The 24080-nt window shown below is 49.7% G+C and overlaps 1 protein-coding gene across 1 annotated transcript in view; it reads right to left on the bottom strand.

Annotated features, from left to right (window-relative positions):
- Positions 1 to 22422, bottom strand: part of LOC140454596 (ras and Rab interactor 2-like) — a 62590-nt gene extending 40168 nt beyond the window's left edge. The window contains exons 1-2 of the mRNA XM_072549459.1: positions 22251 to 22422; positions 4380 to 4575 (exon numbers count right to left, since the gene is read on the bottom strand). Of these exons, the coding sequence (XP_072405560.1) occupies positions 4380 to 4575; positions 22251 to 22300 (246 nt within the window). The 5' untranslated portion in view covers positions 22301 to 22422. The remainder of the gene's footprint in view (positions 1 to 4379; positions 4576 to 22250) is intronic.
- Between the last annotated feature and the right edge of the window lie 1658 nt (positions 22423 to 24080).

Consider the following 24080-nt stretch of genomic DNA (forward strand, 5'->3'; position numbering starts at 1 on the left):
CCTCCATTTTAAAAACATTCTCTTCCTTGTTTCTGCCTCCCTCCACAGGCTTCACCTCCTCTGCCCTGTCCCTGTGATCTCCTCTGGCTTCTCAAGTCCCTGGAAACCTCCGCACTCCCCTACCTCCAGCCTCTAGAGTATCCCTTCCATATTTCCATTGTTCCACCATTGGCGGCTGTGCCTTCGGTTGGCAGGGACCTGGAATACCCTCCCTAGCCCTCTCTCTCTCTCTTCCTTTAAGATGATCTGTAAAACCACCCTCTCCAACCCAAGCTCAGGGTCACCTGTTGCTCAGTTCAATTGGCTCAGGCTCAAATTCCATGGCATAATGCTTGCTACAAAGTACCTCATAAATTAAGTTGTTGTTGATGCCAACGCCGATTCTGATTTCAGGTCAACATGGATAGCTTCTTCTGAGAGACTCTTGACGCACGGAATTCAAATAAAGACAAGCTGGCAAATGTGGAGAAAGTGAGGACGGCAGATGCTGGAGATCAGAGTCGAGAGTGTGGTGCTGGAAAAGCACAGCAGGTCAGGCAGTATCGAAGGAGCAGGAGCGTTGACATTTCAGGCAAAAGCCCTTCATCTTTCCTGATGAAGGGCTTATGCCCGAAACGTTAACTCTCCTGCTTTTTGGATGCTGCATGACCTGCTGTGCTTTTCCAGCACTACACTCTCAAAGCTGACAAATGGAAACGAAATTGAGCAGTTTGGGTCTATACTCTCTGAAGTATAGAAGATTGAGAGGAGATCTGATTGAGGTCCAGAAGATGCTAAAGGGGACTCTGACAAAATAAACGTACAGAGAATGTTTTCTCTAGGAACGTGGACAGGGTAAATAGACAAGGTCTTTTCCCTGGGGTGGGGGAGTCCAGAACTAGACGGGCATAGGTTTAGGGTGAGAGGGGAAAGATTTAAAAGAGATCTAAGGGGCAACTTTTTCACACAGAGGGTGGTGCGTGTATGGAATGAGCTGCCAGAGGAAGTGGTGGAGGCTGGTACAATTACAACATTTAACAGGCATCTGGATGGGGACGTGAATAGGAAGAGTTTAGAGGCATATGGGCCAAATACCGGCAAATGGGACTAGATTAGGTTAGGATATCTGGAAACAGCACGGAAACAGACCCTTCGGTCCAACTTGTTCATGCCGAACAGATATCCCAATCTAATCTCATCCCATTTGCCAGCACTTGGCCCATATCCCTCTAAACCCTTCCTATTCATATACCCATCTAGATGCCTTTTAAATGTACCAGCCTCCACCACTTCCTCTGGCAGCTCATTCCATACACGCACCACCCTTTTGTGAAAAAGTTGCCCCTTAGGTCCGTTTTAAATCTTTCCCTCTCACCCTAAACCCAGAACCCTCTAATTCTGGACTCCCCCACCCAGGGAAAAGACCTTGTCTTATCACTCTATCCATGCCCCTCATGATTTTTATAAACCTCTATAAGGTCACCCCTCAGCCTCTGACACTCCAGGGAAAACAGCCCCAGCCTGTTCAGCCTCTCCCTATCGCTCCTAACAGGTATCCAACTCCTCGACAGGTATCCCTCACTTTTCTGAAGTTCACTTCACATCACTTCACTTTTACAAAAGAGCAACATTAGTGCCTTTTCACTAACCGAAAGGAATCTGGAGAGGAGTTTAGCTTTTACGTAAAGATGTGGAATTTTTCCCATATAAGTTAACGCTTCTTTGCTGACCACCATTTCGGCTTACTAAAGGTTGCACAGGAATGCTCTACTTTCATGTGACGGGGGGATACCTGCAGTTAATGCACCGACCAATAGGGGCAATCATACCAAACGCCACCTTCACTACCCCTCAGCCTCCAGGGCTGCACGGTGGCTCAGTGGTTAGCACTGCTGCCTCACAGCACCAGAATCCCAGGTTCGATTCCAGCCTCGGGTGACTGTCTGTGTGGAGTTTGCACGTTCTCCCCGTGTCTGCGTGGGTTTCCTCCGGGTGCTCCGGTTTCCTCCCACAGTCCAAAGATGTACACGTTAGGTGAATTGGCCAAGCTAAATTTCCTCATAGTGTTAGGTGCATTAGTCAGAGGGAAATGGGTCTGGGGGGGTTACTCTTTGGAGGGTGGGTGTGGACTGGTTGGGCCGAAGGGCTTGTTTCCACACTGTAGGGGATCTAGTCTGACTACCTGTGATTCCACTTTCAAAGAACTATGAACCTGCATTCCCAAAACTCCCCAGGAAAAGAACTGTGTAGAGTTTGAAAGTTTGATGGTCAAGGGGGAAGTGCCTGTCTGTCCATAATGGCAAAGATATCAGGTTAACACACAGGGTGAGTCTGAATCGCTGGCTGGAAATGGCACGTTAAGAATGATTGACTGAAATCTGGCTTGGTTATCGGGGAAATTCAAGCTGTGGGATCGTTTCTGGAGGTTTGGGGTGGGAGTTTTGTCAACTGCTCACCCTCCCCCCCCCCCATTATTCTGCCCCGACCCTTCACCAAGTGTTGCCATGGATACCGCTGTCAACTCACAGAACGGACATTACCCTCTGCGTATGCTGGAACACTGAGCAGAGTCTGACAGTCCAGTGCCATCCTGTCGGGCTGCTGCACTGCCAGAGGTGCTGTTTTACAGGATAAGATGCCTCTTCTCTCCTATGATCACTGATCCAAACGGGAACAGCAGGGGAGCTCTGTCCCGGGACAATATTTAACCCTCAACCATCATCAGTAAAAATGAAGTCACCTGACAAAGGAGCAGCGCTCTGAAAGCTCATGATTAAACCTGTTGTACTATAACCTGGTGTCGTGTGATGTCTGACCTCCTCCACTGAGTGTAGGAGACTGGCACATTGCAATGTCCAGGACTCCGAGGGGAGGGAAGGCACTGAAGGTGTGGACGCAAGTCACAGTCAAAGACCCTCCGGCTACAGAACACAGAGAAGTTGGAAACTGTACAAAACCCTGGGCTGGGTGTTTAACATGGAATAAGTCTGGTCAATAGTAACTGTAATTGCAAATGCACTGAGTAACTACAGTATTGAAATAAACTGATTAGATTTGCACTTTACATAATGTCAACTTAGATCAGATAAATAATGTACTCTTATAAACTAAATGAGTAATGTATGTTTTGTGTGAAAATACTTAGCACTAATTACATTATATCAACATCCTGAGAACAGGTAAAGTCCAGATGGGGATGATTATAATGTTATGATCACTGTTTCCTGGGAACCAGACGGATAAAGAATGGATGAAGTGGAGAGGGACTTTGGATATGGGAAGAGGCAGGGGAAGCCTGGGTTTGGTCCCCTTTAGGAGGTTAAGGGGTGATTTAAGGTTCAAAGTGATGAGGTGTTCTGAGAGAGTAAATAGAGGGAAACTGTTTAGGCTGATAGAAGAGTTGGTGACACATTGGTGGAAGGAGCAGGGGTGGGGGGGAAGTGGAGGGAGACTTATTTTTTAAACTCACTGAGGAGAACAAGTTATATAGTTTGTTGAAAGTGTCGTCACAGGTGGACAGGGCGGTGAAGAAGGCATTTAGCGTGCTGGCATTCATCAGTCGAGGCATTGAGTATCAGAGTTGGGACGTTATGTTACAGCTTTATACCTTGTTAGTGAGGTCGCACTTGGAGTATTGTGTACGTTTTGGTCACCCCGTTATAGAGAGGACATTGTTAAATTGGAAAATGTGCAATGAAAATTTACGAGGATATTGCCAGGACTAGTCGGCCTGGATTATAGGGAGAGGTTAGCCAGGATAGTACATTATTCCTAGAAACGTAGGAGAAAGCAGGGTGACCTTATTGAGGTATGTACAATCATGAGGGGCATTAATAGGATGAATGCAGAAAATCTTTTTCCTAGGGATGGGGAATTGAAAACTTGTGGGCATAGGTTTAAGGTGAGAGGGGAAAGATTTAAGAAGGACCTGAGGGGCAACTTCTTCACCCAGAAAGTGGTGCGGGTGTGGAATGGGTGCCAGAGGAAGTGGTTGAGGCTGGTACAATAAAAAACATTTTTAAAAATTTGGATGTGAACATGGATGGGAAGGGTTTAGAGGGATATGGACCAAATGGAGGCAATTGGAACCAGCTGAGTGGGCACCATGGTCAGCATGGACCAGGTTGGGCCGAAGGGCCTGTTTCCACGCCGTATGGCTCTCTCACTCTACGTTATCGTCTTCAATGTGTTGCCCGAGAGGAATGCGAAAGCAATGGGGAGTTAGGTAAATCTGGCCAACAAAATATGTTCAGGGGAGCGGAAAGGGGAGAGTGACTCTTCACTCGATGAGCCAGTATTGGGAGACTGGACCGAACGGCCTCCTCCTGCGTTGACTGAAACCCCAAGCGCACTACAATCGAGCACAGGAGGAGCCAACGTGGCGGTGTCTGCAGGCTTACCCCTGGCGGCTGATTCCTCAGGATGTCCCTGACTTGTGCTGACTCGATCCCCAGCTGCAGCCAGATGTTGTGGGACAGCATCAGTTTGTCGAAGAGAGTGAGCTTTGTAGGCACCGGGACATTTCCTGGATCCTCCTCCTTCTCGCAAAGCCTCGGGTATTCTCCATTGCACAGCTGTTTGTGAGGGCTGCAGGGACTGAGGGACAAGACCATCGACATTAACACCACCAGCGCCCCAGCACAAACTGCAGCCTCCCGAGAGCAATCACGTTTCACTAACGTCTTTTACGGACTTGGGCATCATTGAGGTAGAGCAGCATTGTACAGCCATCCCTAATCGCCCTGGGGACGACGGTGATAAAAACAGCCATTTAGCCCCTCAAGGAGAGACTGGGGCCTGCAGATGCTGGAGATTAGAGTCAAGATTAGAGTGGTGCTGGAAAAGCACAGCAGGTCAGGCAGCATCCGAGGAGCAGGAGAATTAACATTTCGGTTCCTGATGAAGGGCTTTTGCCCGAAACATCGATTTTCCTGCTCCTCGGATGCTGCCTGACCTGCTGTGCTTTTCCAGCGCCACTCTAATCTTGATTCAGCCCCTTGAGCCTGTTCCACCATTCAGTGAGATCAAGGTCAAAAATACCACGAGGTTATAGCCTGACAGGTTTATTTGAAAACACAAGCTTTCGGAGGATTGCTCCTACACCTGATGAAGGGGCAGCGTTTGTGATTTTAAAAAAAGACCTGTCAGGCTATAACCCGATGTCATGTGACTTCTGACCTTGTCCACCCCAGGCTAACACTGGCACCTCCACACCAATGAGATGATGGTTGATCTGCACCCTCACTCCCCACTTTCTGGCCCACCTACCTTTGCTGAACAAAACATCATCTCTGATCCAGAATTAACAACTGAAGTTAAAAACCACACAACATCAGGTTAAAGTCTGACAGGTTTATTTAGCAGCACTAGCTTTCAAAGTTGGAGCAGAGGACACCGTGGAGCGTTATGGGGTTGGAAGAGATTACGGAGATCGGGAAGGGTATGTAGGGATTCGAAAATGAGGGTGAGAGTTTTGAAACCAGTTCTTTACATGAATGGGAGCCAATATTGTTTGCGACAACCACATGATGAAGGAGCAGCGCTCCGAAAGTTAGTGCTCCCAAATAAACCTGGCGTTATGTGATTTTTAACTTTGTCCACCTCAGTCCAACACCAAATCACAACTGAAGAGTCATAGAGTCACAGAGATGTACAGCACGGAAACAGATACTTCTGTCCAACCTGTCCATGCCGACCAGATATCCCAACCCAATCTAGTCCCACCTGCCAGCACCCGGCCCATCTCCCTCCAAACCCTTCCTATTCATATACCCATCCAGATGCCTTTTAAATGCTGCAATTGTACCAGCCTCCACCACATCCTCTGGCAGTTCATTCCATACACATACCACCCTCTGCGTGAAAAGGTTGCCCCTTAGGTCTCTATTATATCTTTCCTCTCTTACCCTAAACCTATGCCCTCTAGTTCTGGACTCCCCGACCCAAGGAAAAGACCTTGTCTATTTACCCTATCCATGCCCCTCGTGATTTTATAAACCTCTATAAGGTCACCCCTCAGCATCCGACGCTCCAGGGAAAACAGCCCCAGCCTGTTCAGCCTCTCCCTATAGCTCAGATCCTCCAACCCTGGCAACATCCTTGTAAATCTTTTCTGAACCCTTTCAAGTTTCACAACATCTTTCTGATAGGAAGGAGACCAGAATTGCACACAATATTCCAACAGTGGCCTAACCAACATCCTGTACAGCCGCAACATGACCTCCCAACTCCTGTACTCAATACTCTGACCAATAAAGGAAAGAGCTGCCCTTTATGAGTTGCCTGTGCATTCCTAGGCCATTTCGTAGGGCAGTGAAGAGTCCACCCCATTACTAGGCACCTGGAGTCACACATGGACCATGGATAAGGGAGGCAAACCCTCGAAAGAGCATCAGTGAGAGCTGTTATGGGTGACCATTAATGAGAATATGCCTTAATTTCAACATAAACCCCACATGTGCCCACAAAGGGATTTGAACCAATGATCCCAAAGTATGATCCTTGACCCCCACCCCAAGTGGCTAGTCCAGTTCCATTTCCACAATGCTCCTTTACAATAAATGCTGTAAAGTGTGTGGGGCGTCACAAAAAGCACTACAGAAATTCATAGCTTCTGTTTGCGTTAACAACATTTGGTCAACGAGGCACGTTTGAAGGAATCTCTTTGAGGAGAAAAGGGAAGTCACGAGGGAGGAGAGGTTTTGGAAGGGATTTCTGGAGCTACTGGCTCAGGAAGCAGAAGACACGATGAAGCAATTAAAACCGGGAACGCTCAAGTGACTGGAACGTGAGAATACAGAGATCCTGGAATGCTGTGGAGTTGGAAGAGATTACAGAGATCGGGAAGGGTATGTAGGGATTTGAAAACAAGGGTGAGAGTTTTGAAATCAGGACCTTACATGAATGGGAGCCAGCATTGGTCAGTGAGCTCCAGGGGTGATAAGGGAATGGAACTTGGTACGTGTTAAGAAATGGCCAACAGAATCTGCTTGGGTCCCAATGTTTACAGATGGTAGAAGGTGTTGGATTAGCCAGGAGTTCAAGTGAAAAGTTGAGTGTTGAGGTAACGAGGGAAATACTGAGGGTTTTAGCAGCAGATGAGCTGAGGCAGGGTGAAGTGTTGGTGGTAGGGAATGGCCTATTGCAGCTGAGGTTCAAATGTGTGTTTAGAAGCTCAACAAATGTGATACCAACATTGTGAACAGACTGGCTTAATCTCATTGCTGGAGAGAGAGATGTGATAACCAGCTTTATTTGGAAGCACTAGCTTTCGGAGCACTGCTCCTTCATCAGGTGGTTGTGAAGAAGCAGCGCTCCAAAAGCTCGTGCTTCCAAATGAACCTGTTGGACTATAACCTGGTGTTGTGAGATTTTTAACTTTGTCCACCCCTGTCTAACACCGGCTCCTCCAAATCAGGGTTATTTTGAAACTGCTGTTATCACACACCATAGCAACTGCTCAGACACACTTCCACCCACCCCAGCCCCCACAGACAATGACAGGTCTAAAACCATGGCCCACTATTTACCCAGCAGGTCCACACTGGCATTGCTGTTAAAGTCATAGAGATGTACAGCACGGAAACAGACCCTTCGGTCCAACTCGTCCATGCCGACCAAGTTTCCCAAACTAAACTCAGCCCTTTTGCCTGCGTTTGGTCCATGCACCTATCCAAAATGTGCTCAGAGTCAATATCCATCACTGGCATCTTCACATGCGTATTAACACACCTCAACGATATGACTGACAAGCCATTGGCATAATCTATTTAAGACGGAGAGTGATAGGTTCTTGAGTATCAAGGGGGTCAAGGGTTACGGGACAAAACGGGGGAATGGGGTCGAGAAATTTATCAGCCATGATTGAATGGAGGGAGACAATAAAACTGCAGATACTGGAATCCAAAGTAGGCAGGCAGGAGGCTGGAAGAACACAGCACGCCAGGCAGCATCGGGAGGTGGAGAAGTCAGCGTTTTCGGTGTCACCCTTCTTCAGGACTCTATTGAACGGTGGAGCAGACTCGATGGGCTGAATGGCTTAATTTCTGCTCCTACGTCTTATGGTTTCCACATGGAAGGAGGCTATTCAGCCCACCCCTTTACATACTAGCCCTCTGCACGAATGATTCACTTAACAACGGTTGCCCATCTTTTCCGGGTACCCTGCAACATCTTCCTCCAGAGAATGCTGCAACTCTCTTCCAAAGGGCGTGGCTGAGCCAGCCTCTACCACCATCCTAGCCACTCACTGTGGGGTTTTTCCCTGCATGTCACCTTTCATTCTTATATTGGATCTCCGACTTTATCATTTATCTTTAAGCCAATAGGGTCATAGGTATCTACAGCACGGAAACAGGCCATTCGGCCCATCTTACCCATGCTGCCCAGTTTCCACAATTAGTATGGTCCCATTTGCCTGCTTATGGTCCATACTTCTCCATATCTATCCCATCCACGTACCTGTCTAGATGTTTTCTCAATGACAAAATTGAACTTGCTTCCCCCACTACCTCTGGTAGTCCATTCCAGACCCTCACCACCCTCCGTGTGAAACAATTGCCCCTCTGGACCCTTTTGTACCTCTCCCCCCTCACCTTAAACTTATGCCCTCTGGTTTTAGATTCCCCTACCATAAGGAAAAGATGTTGGCTACCTATTTTATCTATTGCCCCTCATGATCTAATAGACCTCTTTCAGGTCAGTCTCCTATGCTCCAGGGAAAAAAAGTCCCATTTCTGGATAAGTGGTGCTGGAAGAGCACAGCAGTTCAGGCAGCGTTTCCAGCATCTGCAGTCATTGTTTTTACCTCAAAAAAAAGTCCCAGCCCATCCAACCTCTCCTTATAACTCAAACCTTCCAGTCTTAGTAGCATCCTAGTAAATCTTTTCTGCACTCTTTGTAGTTTAATGATATCCTTTCTACAGTAGGGTGACCAGAACTGTATGCAGTATTCCAAATGTGGCCTCACCAACATCTTGTACAGCTGTAGCAAGACATCCCAATGCCTATACTCAGAGCTCTGACCTCGCAAGCTGAAAGCCTCCTTCACTGCCCTGTCTCCCTGTGACTCCACCTCCAATGAGATATGAACCTGTACCCCTGGATCTCTTTGTTCAATAACACTCCTGAGGGCTCTACCATTGACTGTGTAAGTCCTGCCCTGGTTTGACCCACCAAACTGCAACACCTCGTATTAATCCAAATTAAACTCCATCTGCCATGCCTCAGCCCACTGGCCTGGCTGATCAAAATACACTCTTTAGCTAGAACTTTCAAGGTTAGGGGTGGCATATGTAGAAGGTGGCCCCAGGACAGATTAAACCAAATGCGCAGAGTGGCCTCTCCTTTCTTGTCTGTTCCCAAGAGCAACCAAATCTTTGTTGAGAAAGAACATTGGAATCTCTCTCCCTCTGTCTTCACGCGCACACATAAATGATGTCAAGCTTTATGACATTGGTCTGAACAAAGCGTTCTTATCTGTGTGGGATCAGAGAAGTTGGACGGCAGTGAGGGTGGCAACGTGACAATGGACAAAGCCAAACCTCCACTCCAAAGAGGATGGGATGCTACCATCTGGGGCTGATGTCATATCCTGGGTTCTATCACACAGGGTTGATGTCATATCCTGGGTTCTATCACACAGGATTGATGTCATATCCTGGGTTCTATCACACAGGATTGATGTCATATCCTGGGTTCTATCACACAGGGTTGATGTCATATCCTGGGTTCTGTCAACAAGGGCTGAAATCACTTCCTGTCCATCAAAGGGACCGTGATCATTTTTACTTCCATCACCAACGATGAGACACAACCAGGGGAACAGAAAAGTCAAATTTGCTCTTTCCGCAAACTCATTCCCAAAGCAATTGAGGTGCATTTTGTCACCCCTGCACTTGTGACACAGTGGTAGTGCCCCTACCTTTAAGCCAGGTGACCTGGATCAAGTCCCAGCTGCTCCACAGGATGTATTATAATTGTTGGGGAGCTCCCTTTACAGATTGGTCTATTCCTTTCCGTTATTCCATAAGGTAATGTGGCTTCCACATTCCCAACTCCCCCACACCAATGACCTCTGGCCCCCTCATGAGCGAAGAGGACCTCTACCTTAAAAGACCTGCAATGACTCCGCCTGCGCCACGCTCTGAGGAAGAGAATCCTTATCGTATTGAATCACAGAATAGACTATTCCTGCTCCAAATTTGTAGGTTCACACTCTCTACTGGAAACAGCAGCCAATTAGTACACAGCATTTTCACACAGAGCAGCAATGAGATCAGCTGATTGGCTGAGATTCGGAGTGGGGGGGGGTCTCTCTATCAATGTTTACGTTGTAGTGGAGCCTTTAGTAACAGCTCAGAAAGTAGCGAGACACTGGGCTCAGCAGATTACTGTAAGGAAAGGACACTGACAGAGCAGCAATCCCTCAACGGGCTCACCCTCAGCCCGTACTCCCTCAGTCTGCACTCCCTCAGTCTGCACTCCCTCAGTCTGTATTCCCTCCATCTGTACTCCCTCAGTCTGTACTCCCTCAGTCCGTACTCCCTCAGTCTGTATTCCCTCAGTCCGTACTCCCTCGGTCTGTACTCCCTCAGTCCGTACTCCCTCAGTCTGAACTCCCTCAGTCTGCACTCCCTCAGCCCGTACTCCCTCAGTCTGTATTCCCTCAGTCCGTACTCCCTCGGTCTGTACTCCCTCAGTACATACTCCCTCAGTCTGAACTCCCTCAGTCTGCATTCCCTCAGTCTGTATTCCCTCAGTCTGTACTCCCTCAGTCTGTATTCCCTCAGCCCGTACTCCCTCAGTCTGAACTCCCTCAGTCTGAACTCCCTCAGTCTGTACTCCCTCAGTCTGCACTCCCTCAGTCTGCACTCACTCAGTCTGCACTCACTCAGTCTGTACTCCCTCAGCCCGTACTCCCTCAGTCTGTACTTCCTCAGACTCTACTCCCTCAGTCTGAACTCCCTCAGTCTGTACTCCCTCAGTCTGCACTCACTCAGTCTGTACTCCCTCAGTCTATACTCCCTCAGTCTGAACTCCCTCAGTCTATACTCCCTCAGTCTGCACTCCCTCTGTCTGTACTCCCTCAGCCCGTACTCCCTCAGTCTGAAATCCGTCAGAGTAAACTCCCTCAGTCTCTACTCCCTCAGTCACCACTCCCTCAGTCTGAACTGCCTCTGTCTGAACTACCTCTGCCTGTACTCCCTCAGCCCATACTCCCTCAGAGTAAACTCCCTCTGTCTGTACTCCCTCAGCCTGTACTCCCTCAGTCTGAACTCCCTCAGTCCGTACTTCATCAGTCTGTACTCCCTCAGTCTGTACTCCCTCAGTCTCTACTCCCTCGGTCTGCACTCCCTCGGTCTGCACTCCCTCAGTCTATACTCCCTCAGTCTGTACTTCCTCAGTCTATACTCCCTCAGTCTATACTCCCTCAGTCTGTACTCCCTCAGTCTGAACTCCCTCAGTCTGCACTCCCTCAACTGAACTCCCTCAGTCTGTACTCACTCAGCGCATACTCCCTCAGTTTGTACTCCCTCAGTCTGCACTCCCTCAGTCTGTACTCCCTCAACTGAACTCCCTCAGTCTGTACTCCCTCAACTGAACTCCCTCAGTCTGTACTCACTCAGCGCATACTCCCTCAGTCTGTACTCCCTCAGTCTGCACTCCCTCAGTCTGAACTCCGTCAGAGTAAACTCCCTCAGTCTGCACTCCCTCAGCCCGTACTCCCTCAGTCTGTACTCCCTCGGTCTGTACTCCCTCAGTCCGTACTCCCTCAGTCCGTACTCCCTCAGTCTGTACTCCCTCAGTCTGAACTCCCTCAGTCTGTACTCCCTCAGCCCGTACACCCTGTCTGTACTCCCTCAGTCTGAACTCCCACAGTCTGTACTCCCTCTGTCTGTACTCCCTCAGTCTGCACTCCCTCAGTCTGAACTCCCTCAGTCTGTACTCCCTCAGTCTGAACTCCCTCAGTCTGCACTCCCTCAGTCTGAACTCCGTCAGAGTAAACTCCCTCAGTCTGCACTCCCTCAGCCCGTACTCCCTCAGTCTGTACTCCCTCAGTCCGTACTCCCTCAGTCTGAACTCCCTCAGTCTGTACTCCCTCAGCCCGTACTCCCTCAGTCTGTATTCCCTCAGTCCGTACTCCCTCAGTCTGTACTCCCTCAGTCCGTACTCCCTCAGTCTGAACTCCCTCAGTCTGTATTCCCTCAGTCTGTATTCCCTCAGTCTGTACTCCCTCAGTCTGTATTCCCTCAGTCTGCACTCACTCAGTCTGTACTCCCTCAGTCTGAACTCCCTCAGTCTGTACTCCCTCAGCCCGTACACCCTGTCTGTACTCCCTCAGTCTGAACTCCCACAGTCTGTACTCCCTCAGTCTGCACTCCCTCAGCCCGTACTCCCTCAGTCTGTACTCCCTCAGTCCGTACTCCCTCAGTCTGAACTCCCTCAGTCTGTACTCCCTCAGCCCGTACTCCCTCAGTCTGTATTCCCTCAGTCCGTACTCCCTCAGTCTGTACTCCCTCAGTCCGTACTCCCTCAGTCTGAACTCCCTCAGTCTGTATTCCCTCAGTCTGTATTCCCTCAGTCTGTACTCCCTCAGTCTGTATTCCCTCAGTCTGCACTCACTCAGTCTGTACTCCCTCAGCCCGTACTCCCTCAGTCTGTACTCCCCCAGTGTCCACTCCCTCAGTCTGTACTTCCTCAGACTCTACTCCCTCAGTCTGAACTCCCTCAGTCTGTACTCCCTCAGTCTGCACTCACTCAGTCTGTACTCCCTCAGTCTGCACTCCCTCAGTCTGTACTCCCTCAGTCTATACTCCCTCAGTCTGTACTCCCTCAGCCCGTACTCCCTCAGTCTGTACTCCCCCAGTGTCCACTCCCTCAGTCTGTACTTCCTCAGACTCTACTCCCTCAGTCTGTACTCCCTCAGTCTGTACTCCCTCAGTCTGCACTCACTCAGTCTGTACTCCCTCAGTCTGCACTCACTCAGTCTGTATTCCCTCAGTCTATTCTCCCTCAGACTGAACTCCCTCAGTCTGTACTCCCTCAGTCTGCACTCCCTCTGTCTGTACTCCTTCAGCCCGTACTCCCTCAGTCTGAAATCCGTCAGAGTAAACTCCCTCAGTAGCTACTCCCTCAGTCACCACTCCCTCAGTCTGAACTGCCTCTGTCTGAACTACCTCTGCCTGTACTCCCTCAGCCCATACTCCCTCAGAGTAAACTCCCTCTGTCTGTACTCCCTCAGTCTGCACTCCCTCAACTGAACTCCCTCAGTCTGTACTCACTCAGCGCATACTCCCTCAGTTTGTACTCCCTCAGTCTGCACTCCCTCAGTCTGTACTCCCTCAGTCTGAACTCCCTCAGTCTGTACTCCCTCAACTGAACTCCCTCAGTCTGTACTCACTCAGCGCATACTCCCTCAGTCTGTACTCCCTAAGTCTGCACTCCCTCAGTCTGAACTCCGTCAGAGTAAACTCCCTCAGTCTGCACTCCCTCAGCCCGTACTCCCTCAGTCTGTACTCCCTCGGTCTGTACTCCCTCAGTCCGTACTCCCTCAGTCTGTACTCCCTCAGTCTGTACTCCCTCAGCCCGTACTCCCTCAGCCCGTACTCCCTCAGTCTGTACTCCCTCAGTCTGTACTCCCTCGGTCTGTACTCCCTCAGTCCGTACTCCCTCAGTCTGTACTCCCTCAGTCTGAACTCCCTCAGTCTGTACTCCCTCAGCCCGTACTCCCTCAGTCTGTACTCCCTCAGTCCGTACTCCCTCAGTCTAAACACCCTCAGTCTGAACTCCCTCTGTCTGAACTCCCTCAGTCTGCACTCCCTCAGTCTGAACTCCCTCAGTCTGAACTCCCTCATTCTGTACTCCCTCATTCTGTACTCCCTCGGTCTGTACTCCCTCAGTCCGTACTCCCTCAGTCTGTACTCCCTCAGTCTGAACTCCCTCAGTCTGCACTCCCTCAGTCTGAACTCCCTCATTCTGTACTCCCTCATTCTGTACTCCCTCAGTCTGCATTTCCTCAGCCCGTACTCCCTCAGCCCGTACTCCCTCAGCCCGTACTCCCTCAGTCTGTACTCCCTCAATCTGCAGTCCCTCAGTCTGCACTCCCTCAGTCTGTACTCCCTCAGTCTGCACTCCCTCAGCCTGTACTCCCTCAGCCTGTACTCCCTCAGCCCATACTCCGTCAGTCTGTACTCCCTCAGTCTGTACTCCCTCGGTCTGCACTCCCTCGGTCTGCATTCCCTCAGCCTGTACTCCCTCAGCCCATACTCCCTCGGTCTGTACTCCCTCAGCCTGCACTCCATCAGCCTGCACTCTCTCAGTCTGTATTCCCTCAGCCCGTACTCCCTCAGTCTGTACTCCCTCAGTCTGTACTCCCTCAATCAGCAGTCCGTTAGTCTGCACTCCCTCAGTCTGCACTCCCTCAGCCTGCACTCCCTCAGTCTGTACTCCCTCAGTCTGTACTCCCTCGGTCTGCACTCCCTCCGTCGGAACTCCCTTAGGGTCAGAATGTTTTCCCTGAAATCCCCTCTGCTCCTTACGTTAACTGTGCCGTTTAGTCATGGAGCCCTCTGACTAGGGAGAAAGATTTCTTCTTACCTACTCCGCTAATAACAACCTCAAAAACTCTCATGGATGTTTTCAGAATGATCTCCATTTTATGAATCCACGTTGACTACTTATCACCTCCCCAGCCAATAATCTCGAGTAGTTTCACGTATTCCTAACGTCAGTTACAATTAACATTCACCAAACTGCCCTCGCTGCAGGTGATCTAATGGATAAATCTGAAATTCCCAAAGGACTTTCACAGGGAAGATGGTGTTGGAATTGTTCATGGATCCTGGGAATCTAGAGCCTGGGGTCGCTGTCTCAAGAAGATTGGCAGGTCAGGATTGAGATGGGAGGATCTATCCCCACTTTGGGTGCTGTCAACCTTTGGAATTGGTCTACATGAAAGATCTCCAGATGCTCAGTTGTTACCAAAAGGAGGTGTGGATGCTTTGGAGAGGGTGCAGAAAAGGTTTACTAGGATGTTGCTTGGTACGGGGGATTTTAGCTATGAGGACAGTTTGGATAGACAAGGTTTATTTTCACTGGAATATAGGAGGTTGGGGGTGTGGTGGGTGTCGTGACCTGACACAAGTTTATAGGATTGTGAATGACATGGATAGAGTGGGAAGTATGAGGCTCTTTCCCCAGGGTGGAGAGATCAGTTACTAGAGGACACAGGTTCAAGGTGTGTGTGTGTGTTCATGTGCGTGTTTGTGTGCATGTGCATGTCTGTGAACATGTGTGTGTGCGTGTGTGCATGTGCATGTCTGTGAACATGTGTGTGTGCGTGTGTGCATGTGCATGTCTGTGAACATGTGTGTGTGCGTGTGTGCATGTGCATGTCTGTGAACATGTGTGTGTTTGTGTGCATGTGCATGTCTGTGAACATGTGTGTGTGCGTGTGTGCATGTGCATGTCTGTGAACATGTGTGTGTTTGTGTGCATGTGCATGTCTGTGAACATGTGTGTGTGCATGCCTGTGTTCATGTGCATGTGTGGGTCTGTCTGTGTGTGTGTGTCTATGTGTGTGCGTGCACGTGTGTGTGTTTGTGCGTGCACGTGTGTGTGTGGACACATGCATGTGTGTGTGTCTGTGTGTCTGTGTGTGTTGGGTGGGTTGGGGGGGTTGAGTGTGTTGGGTGTGTTGGGTGTGTTGGGGTTTGGGTGGGTTGTGTGGGTTGTGTGTGTGTTGGGGGGTTGGGTGGGTTGGGTGTGTTAGGGGAGTTGGGTGGTTGGGTGCTTTGAGTGTGTTGGGGGGCTGGGGGGTTGGATGGGTTGGCTGTCTTGGGTGTGTTGGGGGTTTGAATGGGTTGGGTGAGTTGGGGGGGTTGGGTGTGTGTGTTGCGTGGGTTGGGTGTGTTGGGGGTTGGGGGTGTGTGTTGGGGGTTTGGGGTGTTGGAGGGTGTTGGGGGGCTTGGATGAGTTGGGGATGTTGAGGGGGTTGGGGGGTTGGGTGTGTTGGGGGGTTGGGTGTGTTGGGTGTGTTGAGGGGCTTGGGGGGGTTGGGGGTGTGTTGGGTGTGTTGGGGTGTTAGGGGGTGTGTTGGGAGTGTTGAGGGATTGGAGGGTGTGTTGGGGAGGTTGGGTGTGTTGGGGGCGTTGGGGGTTTGGGTGGGTTGGGTGTGTTGGGGGTTTGGGTGGGTTGGGTATGTTAGGGGTTTGGGTGGGTTGGGGGGGTTGGGTGTATTGGATGGGTTGGGGGGTTGTGTGTGTTGGGTGGGTTGGGTGGGTGTGTGTGTGTTGCATGGGTTGGGTGTGTTGGGGGGTTTGGGAAGTTGGGGGAGTGTGTTGAGGGTTTGGGGGTGTTGGGGGGTTGGGGGTTGTGTGTGTTGGGGGAGTTGGGGGGTTGTGGGGGTGTGTTGGGGGAGTTGGGGGTTGGGGTTGGGAGTGTTGGGGGGTTGGGGGTTCGGGTGTGTTGGGGGGTTGGGTGTGTTGGTGGTTTGGGTGTTTTGGGGGGTTCGGTGTGTTGGGGGGTTCGGTGTGTTTGGGGGGTTGGGTGTGTTGGATGGTTTGGGTAGGTTGGGTGTGTGTGTGTTGTGTGGGTTTGGTGTGTTGGAGGAGTTGGGGGTTGGGTGTTTTGGGAGGGTTGGGGGTGGTTGGGGGGTTGGGTGTGTTGGTGGGGGTGGGTTGGGTGGTTGGGGGAGTTGGGGGGTTGGGTGTGTTGGGGGTTGGGGGGTTGGGTGTGTTGGGGGTTTGGGGAGTTGGGTGGGTTGGGGGTGTTTGGGGGGTTGGGTGTGTTGGTGGGGATGGGTTGGGTGGTTGGGGGAGTTGGTGGGGTTGGGTGTGCTGGTGGTTGGGGGGGTTGGGTGTGTTGGGGTTTTGGGGGGGTTGGGTGTGTTATGGGTTTGGGTGTGTTGCGTGTGTTGGAGGGGTTGGGTGTTTTGGGGGGGCCAGGGAGGTTGGGTGGGTTGGGTGTGTTGGAGGTTTGGGTGGGTTGGGTGTGTTAGGGGTTTGGGTGGGTTGGGTGTGTTGAGGGATTGGGTGTGTGGTGTGTTTTGGGGAATTGGGTGGATTGGGTTTGTGTGTGTGTTGTGTTTGGGGCGTTGGGTGTGTTGGGTGTGTTGGGTGGGCTGGGAGGTTGGGTGGGTTGGGTGTGTTGGGTGGGTTGGGGGTTTTGGGTGGGTTGGGTGTGTTGGGTGGGTGTGTGTGTGTGTTGGGGGGTTGGGTGTGTGTGTGTTGCATGTGTTCGGGGGTTGGGGGTGTGTGTTGGGGGGTTTGGGTGTGTTGGGGGTGTTGTGGGGGTTGGGTGTGTTGTAGGGGTTGGGTGTGTTGGGGGGTTTGGTGTGTTGGGTGTGTTGGGGAGTTGAGGGTGTGTGTTGGGTGTGTTGGGGTGTTGGGGGGTTGGGAGGGTGTTGGGTGGGTTGGGTGTGTTGGGACGTTGGGTGTGTTGGGGGTTTGGGTGGGTTAGGTGTGTTGGGGGTTTGGGTGGGTTGGGGGGTTGGGTGTGTTGGGTGGGTTGGGTGCGTTGCGGGGTTGGGTGTGTTGGGTGGTTTGTGTGTGTGTGTTGCATGGGTTGGGTGTGTTGGGGGTTGGGGAAGTTGGGGGTGTGTTGGGGCGGTTGGGGGTTGGATATGTTGGGAGGGTGGGATGAGTTGGGGGTGTTGGGGGGTTGGGTGTGTTGGGGGGTTTGGGGAGCTGGGGAAGTTGGGGGTGTGTGTTGGGTGAGTTGGGGAGTTGGGAGGTTGGGTGTGTTGGGGGGTTTGGGTGTGTTGGGGGGATGGGGGCATTGTGGGGGTGTTGGGTGTGTTGGGGGTTGGGGGAGTTGGGGGTTTGGGTGTGTTGGGGGTTGGGTATGTTGGGGCAGTTTGGGTATGTTGAGTGTGTTGGGGGTTGGGGGGTCGGGTGTGTTGGGGGTCGGGTGTGTTGGGAGGGTTGGGTGGGTTGGGTGTGTTGGGGGGTTGGGTGTGTTGGGTGGTTTGGGTGGGTTGGGTGTGTGTGTGTGTGGGTGTTGCGTGGGTTGGGTGTGTTGGGGGAGTTGGGGGAGTGTTGGGTGTGTTGGGGGGTTGGGTGTGTTGGGAGGGTTGGGTGAGTTGGGGGTGTTGGGGGGTTGGGGGGTTTCAGTATGGAAGGGCAAAATGTGTTGGCACAGGCTTGGAGGGCTGAAGGGCCTGGTCCTGTGCTGTAATGTTCTTTGTTCTTTACTGTGTTCATTAAAACAAAGAGATCGACTGGGTCTGTACTAACTAGTCAGATTCTAACAGGGCTGGACAGACTAGATACAGGTGGATGTAACCCCTGGGTGGGGAGTCTATAACCGGGGGGAAGGTCTCAGGACATAGATACATTGAGGAGTGAGATGAAGAAACATTTATTTGCTCAGAGGATAGTGACCCTGTGGAATTCTCTACCACAGAAAGCTGTGGAGGTCGAGTCACTGAATCCATTCAAAGAAAGAGAGCGATTTATAAAATATGTTTTGAAGATATCTGTGGGGAGAAGGCAGAGATATGACATTGAGACAGAGGATCAGTAATGATTATACTAAATAGTGGAACAGGCTTGATGGGCTGAATGGCCTACTCCAGCATTGGAAGAACTAAGAGTTGGGGGGTTTAGAGCAGGAAGGTGTTTGAGGTATAAAAACTGACAGGACATCATTGAATTGCAGAGAAGGTATGATGGGCCAAATGGCCTCTTTATTAAAGCAGTAAGTAAGTGTGGTTTATTCTCCTAGCTCAGATCAAGGGTGTAAAGCAATTAAATTGTATACGGGTGAACTCTGGTATCTGACACATTTATAACTCTGTAGAAGTTTAACACCTGATTCAATGGGGATTTAAAACTCCCAATATCAATCCCAAACGACCAAATTTCTTATTCTTGACCTCATGGTGTAGATTCCCAAAATCGGGAACCATTCTAACAGCACCCTCCCTATTAAATCATAGAGTCGTAGAGATGTACAGCACAGATACAGACCCTTCGGCCCAACTCATCCATGCAGACCAGATATCCTAAACTAATCTAGTTAATCCATCCAGTTAATCTAAATTTGCCAGCACTTAGCCCATATCCCTCTAAACCCTTCCTATTCATGTACCCATCCAGGTGCCTTTTAAATGCTGTAATTGTACCAGCCTCCACCACTTCCTCCTTTAAGAAATTCATATTTCATCACATCTCATTCTTTTAATCACAACTGATTAGTATGTGGTTGTGTGGCTGATCCTCGATCTCAATGTCACATTTCTGCTAAAGACAGATGTCTTTAAAATGCATTTTATAAATCGATCTCTTTTTTCGAATAGATTTAGTGACTCCGCCTTCACAGCTTTCTGTGGTAGAGAATTCCTTACGATAAATGTTCCCTCGTCTCAGTCCTAAATGTATCTGTATTCTGAGACTGTACCCCCTGGTTCCGGACTCCCCACCCCGACACAACATCCTCCCTGTACAGAGTCTATCTAGCCCTGTTAGAATTTGACACATTTCGAACATATTGCCTTCCATCCTTCTAGACTCTAATCAATACAGACTCAGTGAATCTCTGACTCTGAATGAACACAATAATTGAGCATCCGGAGATTTTAGTGGAGACCAATCCCAAAGATTCACAGCACTCAAATGTTTCCCCAACTCAATCCTGAACTACCAAACTCCTTGAGACGATGACCCCAGGTTCTACATTCCCAAGATCTGGGAAGAATCCTAATAGATCCCTTAAGAATCTAAAAACCAAAAGAACAGCAGATGCTGTAAATCAGAAAGAAAAACAGAAATTGCTGGAAAAGCTCAGTAGGTCTGGCCGCAGACAGAAATCAGAGTTAACATTTCAGATCGAGTGACCCTTCCTCAGAACTGACAGTAGCGAGCGAAATGTCGGTTTTTGTGCAGAAGATAGGGTGGGGGAAGGGGATAAGGAGTAGATGATAGGTGGGGATAGAGCCCAAAGGAGAGAACAGTTGGACAGACAAAGGAGTGGGTAACGATCTGGTTAGGAGGGCGAATAGCTGTCAGTGGGGACTGTTAGTGGCTAACAATGGGTTGTGTGTAATAGGAGACTGAGTTCTGAGGAAGGGTCACCAGATCTGAAACATCAACTCGGATTTCTCTCCCCGATGCTGCCAGATTTGCTGAGCTTTTCCAGCAATCTCTGTTCTTGTTTCTGATTTACAGCATCCACAGTTCTTTTGGATTTTTTTGTGATAGCAAGGCCATGTGTGTGCGTGTGTGTGAGCATGCATGTGTGTGGCTATGTCTGTCTGTGTGTGTGTGTCTGTCTTTGTGTGTGTGTGTGAGTGTGTGTGTCTGTCTGTCTGTCTTTGTGTGTGTATGTGTGAGAGAGAAAGAGTGTGTGTGTATGCATGTGTGTATGTGGCTATGTCTGTGTATGTCTGTCTTTGTGTGTGTGTCTGTGTGTGTTTTTATGACTGTGTGTGTCTGTCTTTGTGTCTGTATTTGTGTGTGTCTGTGTGTGTGTTTTTGTGCCTGTGTGTGTGTGTGTGTGCGTGTGCATGGGGGTGGGGTGGGGGTAGTTGCAGGTGAGGTGGGGATTTTGGGAATGTCATATTTTTTCCATTGGATCACCTCTCATTCTTTAAATCTCCAGCAAGCAGTTTGTCTCTTAACGTTAATGATGACAAGGCCAGATTCTAGTGGAAGGCTAGGAAGCCAGGGATGATGATGGTGGAGGGGTGAATACTAATTCACAGTGGCCCCAGACTGTCGTTCTTGGTGGAGAGGGTGGGGTAGCTCCAGTCCCACCACAGCACTCCGCGTGGAGTTTTAAATTCCCTCAGTAAGTCTAGGATTGAAAGGTTAGTCTCTGTTAGCGACCACGAGTCTGTCCCCAATTGTCGCTGACAAAACCATTAATGGCCTTTCAAGGAGAGAAGGCTTCTATCTGGCCTACATGTGACTCCAGACCCACAGCAATGTGGCTGATTCTGCCCCTGGCTCAGATGGGTGATGATGGACCCCCACGAGAGAATATTTCAAAAAGGAAGTGGTGTTGACAGCAGCCGTCTCACAGCAAGAGGCATCAAGAGAGGACTCGGCATGGAATAAGGCCATTCGGCCTGTCTGTCCTGTGCTGGTGTTTGTGGGCCTTCTCCCATCCTTACTTCGTCCCCTTCCCCCTCACCCCAGCATAGATGTATCCTCCCACCTTGTTGGAATCCAGCTTTATATGCACAATTTTCCCAAAGATTTTAGCTGAAGACTTGACTGGGAGTTAAAGAAAAATGACAAAAGTCTTGAAAAATCCAACAGTCAATCAACCATCAGAAAAGAACCAAAACACCAAGGGTCTAACGTTTAGAGAAATAAAAAAGGGGGAGGGTACGGGGGAGAGCCAAGCAGATGTCTTGGAATTTAGAAGGGGGTCGATGTGGAGCGGGGTGGTGGGAAAATCTGAAACTGGGCACCAAAACAAAAGAAGATAATTCCAATAGGGAGATTTGGAAAGACTTCTTCAGCCTTGAGAGTGGTGAGAATGGAGAGCTATCACAGTTCAGTGGTCAAGACAAAAAGCATACACATCGACATATATTTACATACAGTTCTTAGAGCAAAAGGGATCAAAAGGGTATGGGGGAGCAAGAAGGAAAAATTGGATGATCAGTCATGATGTTATTGAATGGTGGAGCAGGTCTGAAGGGCTGAATAGCCTACCTCTGTTCCCATATTCTATGTTTCAGTTCAATAGATAGGAACATTAGGGCAGCACGGTGGCTCAGTGGCTCACACTGCAGCCTCATGGTGTCAGGGACCCCAGTTCGATTCCACCCTTGGGCGACTGTCTGTGTGGAGTTTACACGTTCTCCCTGTGTCTGTGTGGGTTTCCTCTCATGGTCCAAAGATGTGCAGGTTTGGGTGGATTGGCGATGCTAAATTGCCTCATAGTGTCCAGGGATGTGCAGACTGAGTGGGTTAGCCATGGGAAATGTGGGGTTACAGGAACAGGGTTGATGGGATGTTCTTCGGGGAGGGGTCAGTGTGGATTCAATGGGCTGAATGGCTTGCTTCCAAACCTGTTGGGATTCTATATAATAACAGAGGAAACTGGAAGGATATAGGGTCAGGTGTACATGTTCCCTTTGGCCCATTGAGTCTGTGTCAACCCATCTACACCAATCTCTTGACAAACCAAATCTAACAGTAAAGTTGAAGAGGGACAGTATGGAGGATGGACACCAGCACACAAACAGTTGGGGCCGAATGGCCTGTTCTGTCTAGCGGTGGCAGCTCTATGAAGTAAGGACACTTGATGTAAAATACCTCATCTGTAGCTCCGGGTCACTGGTATCACACGATGATGTCCTCAGCATTGTCTGCTCCCAGGCCTTTCCCTATTGACAGGGATACACTCCCAGTTCCAGCTGAACCATCCTGATATCGGAGAGTCTACCCTGAAGAGACAGCGAGAGAGACACGGTCTTCGCAACCCGTTAATAACCAATCCACTCGGTTTCCAAGGAGACAGATATGGATCCACCAAGACAATCACGAGAGTGGTGTCTGTGTCAGAGTGAAACACTGGAAACTGATACAACTCACTGTCAAAGCTCAAAAGTTCTTTCACATCCGGAGTTGCTGAGCTCTTGTTTTGAGAGCGAGAGGGAGATGGGGTTACATCAGTTTAAGAGAAGCCACAGCCCCTTTTGTGGTCACCTTACTCGATATCTTACTGACAGAGGCCTTGGAGACTTTTTTCTCTTGAGCTGCAATTTCACTCAAGCAAATGGCGTGACCCAGTTTTAAGATTGGTTTCTTCTTTTGTTGTTTAGTGAGGATCAAGCTCCTTGCTTCTTCTTATAGAGTGTTTCAAACCCCAGGATGTATGTGTGTGTGTGTGTGTGAGTGTGTGAGTGAGAGAGTGTGTGTGTGTGTGTGTGTGTGTGCGAGTGAGAGAGTGTGTGTGTGTGTGTGAGTGTGTGAGTGAGAGAGTGTGTGTGTGTGAGTGTGTGAGTGAGAGAGTGTGTGTGTGTGAGTGTGTGCGAGTGAGAGAGTGTGTGTGTGTGTGAGTGTGTGAGTGAGAGAGTGTGTGTGTGTGTGTGCGAGTGAGAGAGAGTGTGTGTGTGTGTGTGAGAGAGAATGTGTGTGTGAGAAAGTGTGTGAGAGTGAGTGTGAGTGTGTGAGAGAGTGTGTATGTGTGTGCGTGCAAGGGACTGGGCCCAACTCGTTCAGTAGGGAAGAGAAAGTTCTAGAATCATTGAGGAGAGGGCTGAGATCTGGGCACTGTTGAGGGGGGGTCTTAGCACATGGCTCAAGAACGGTGACTTTTCCTGTTCTGAAATGTTCATCTTTCGAAACTGCTAGAGGTTTAAAGGGACAAATCAAAATGTTGGATGCCTCTGATGCAGAAATAGGAGTTAGAAGCAGGCCATTTGGCCCTTTACGCCTCTCATATTCAATTAATTCATTCATGAGATTGCCACCATTTATTGCCCGTCCCTAATTACCCAGAGGGCAGTTGAGCGTCAACCCCATCAATGAGGGTCTGAAGTCACATGTAGGCCCAGGCCAGATAAGGATGGCAGTTTCCTTCCCAAAAGGACATTAGTGAACCAGATTGGATTTTGTCCCCAATCATTGATTCATCCATTCCAGGTTTTTCTTTAGTTTTCAACATCTGTCATGGTGGGATTCGAACCTGGGTCCTCAGAGCGTTCCGCAGGTCCCTGGATTAACAGTCCAGTGTTAATGGGCAATCCAAGATGGAGGAAGGGAAAACAATTGTGGCTCCTTTTTTGAGGTGTTTTCAGTGTTGGAGCTGATTTCCTCGAATTCCAGGAGCAGTAGTTACTGTTTTATGAGCTGTTGCATCGTTTTGGAACTTTGGAAAACAAAAGAGATCAAAACACTCTTTTTTAAAAAGGAGGGAGGCAAAGACGATTCCAACATTTAGAAGGCAACTTGGATGGGTACATGAATAGGAAGGGTTTAGAGGGACAATTGCTGGCAAATGGGACTAGATTAGGTTAGGATATCTGGTCGGTATGGACGAGTTGGACTGAAGGGTCTGTTTCCGTGGTGTACATGTCTAATGGCTCTGATACCAATGGGTCACCAGGAGATTCATAATCCTGGACACACAGACCACCAGGT

The sequence above is a fragment of the Chiloscyllium punctatum genome, chromosome 29, assembly GCF_047496795.1.
Source record: "Chiloscyllium punctatum isolate Juve2018m chromosome 29, sChiPun1.3, whole genome shotgun sequence".
NCBI classification, from domain to species: Eukaryota; Metazoa; Chordata; class Chondrichthyes; order Orectolobiformes; family Hemiscylliidae; genus Chiloscyllium; species Chiloscyllium punctatum.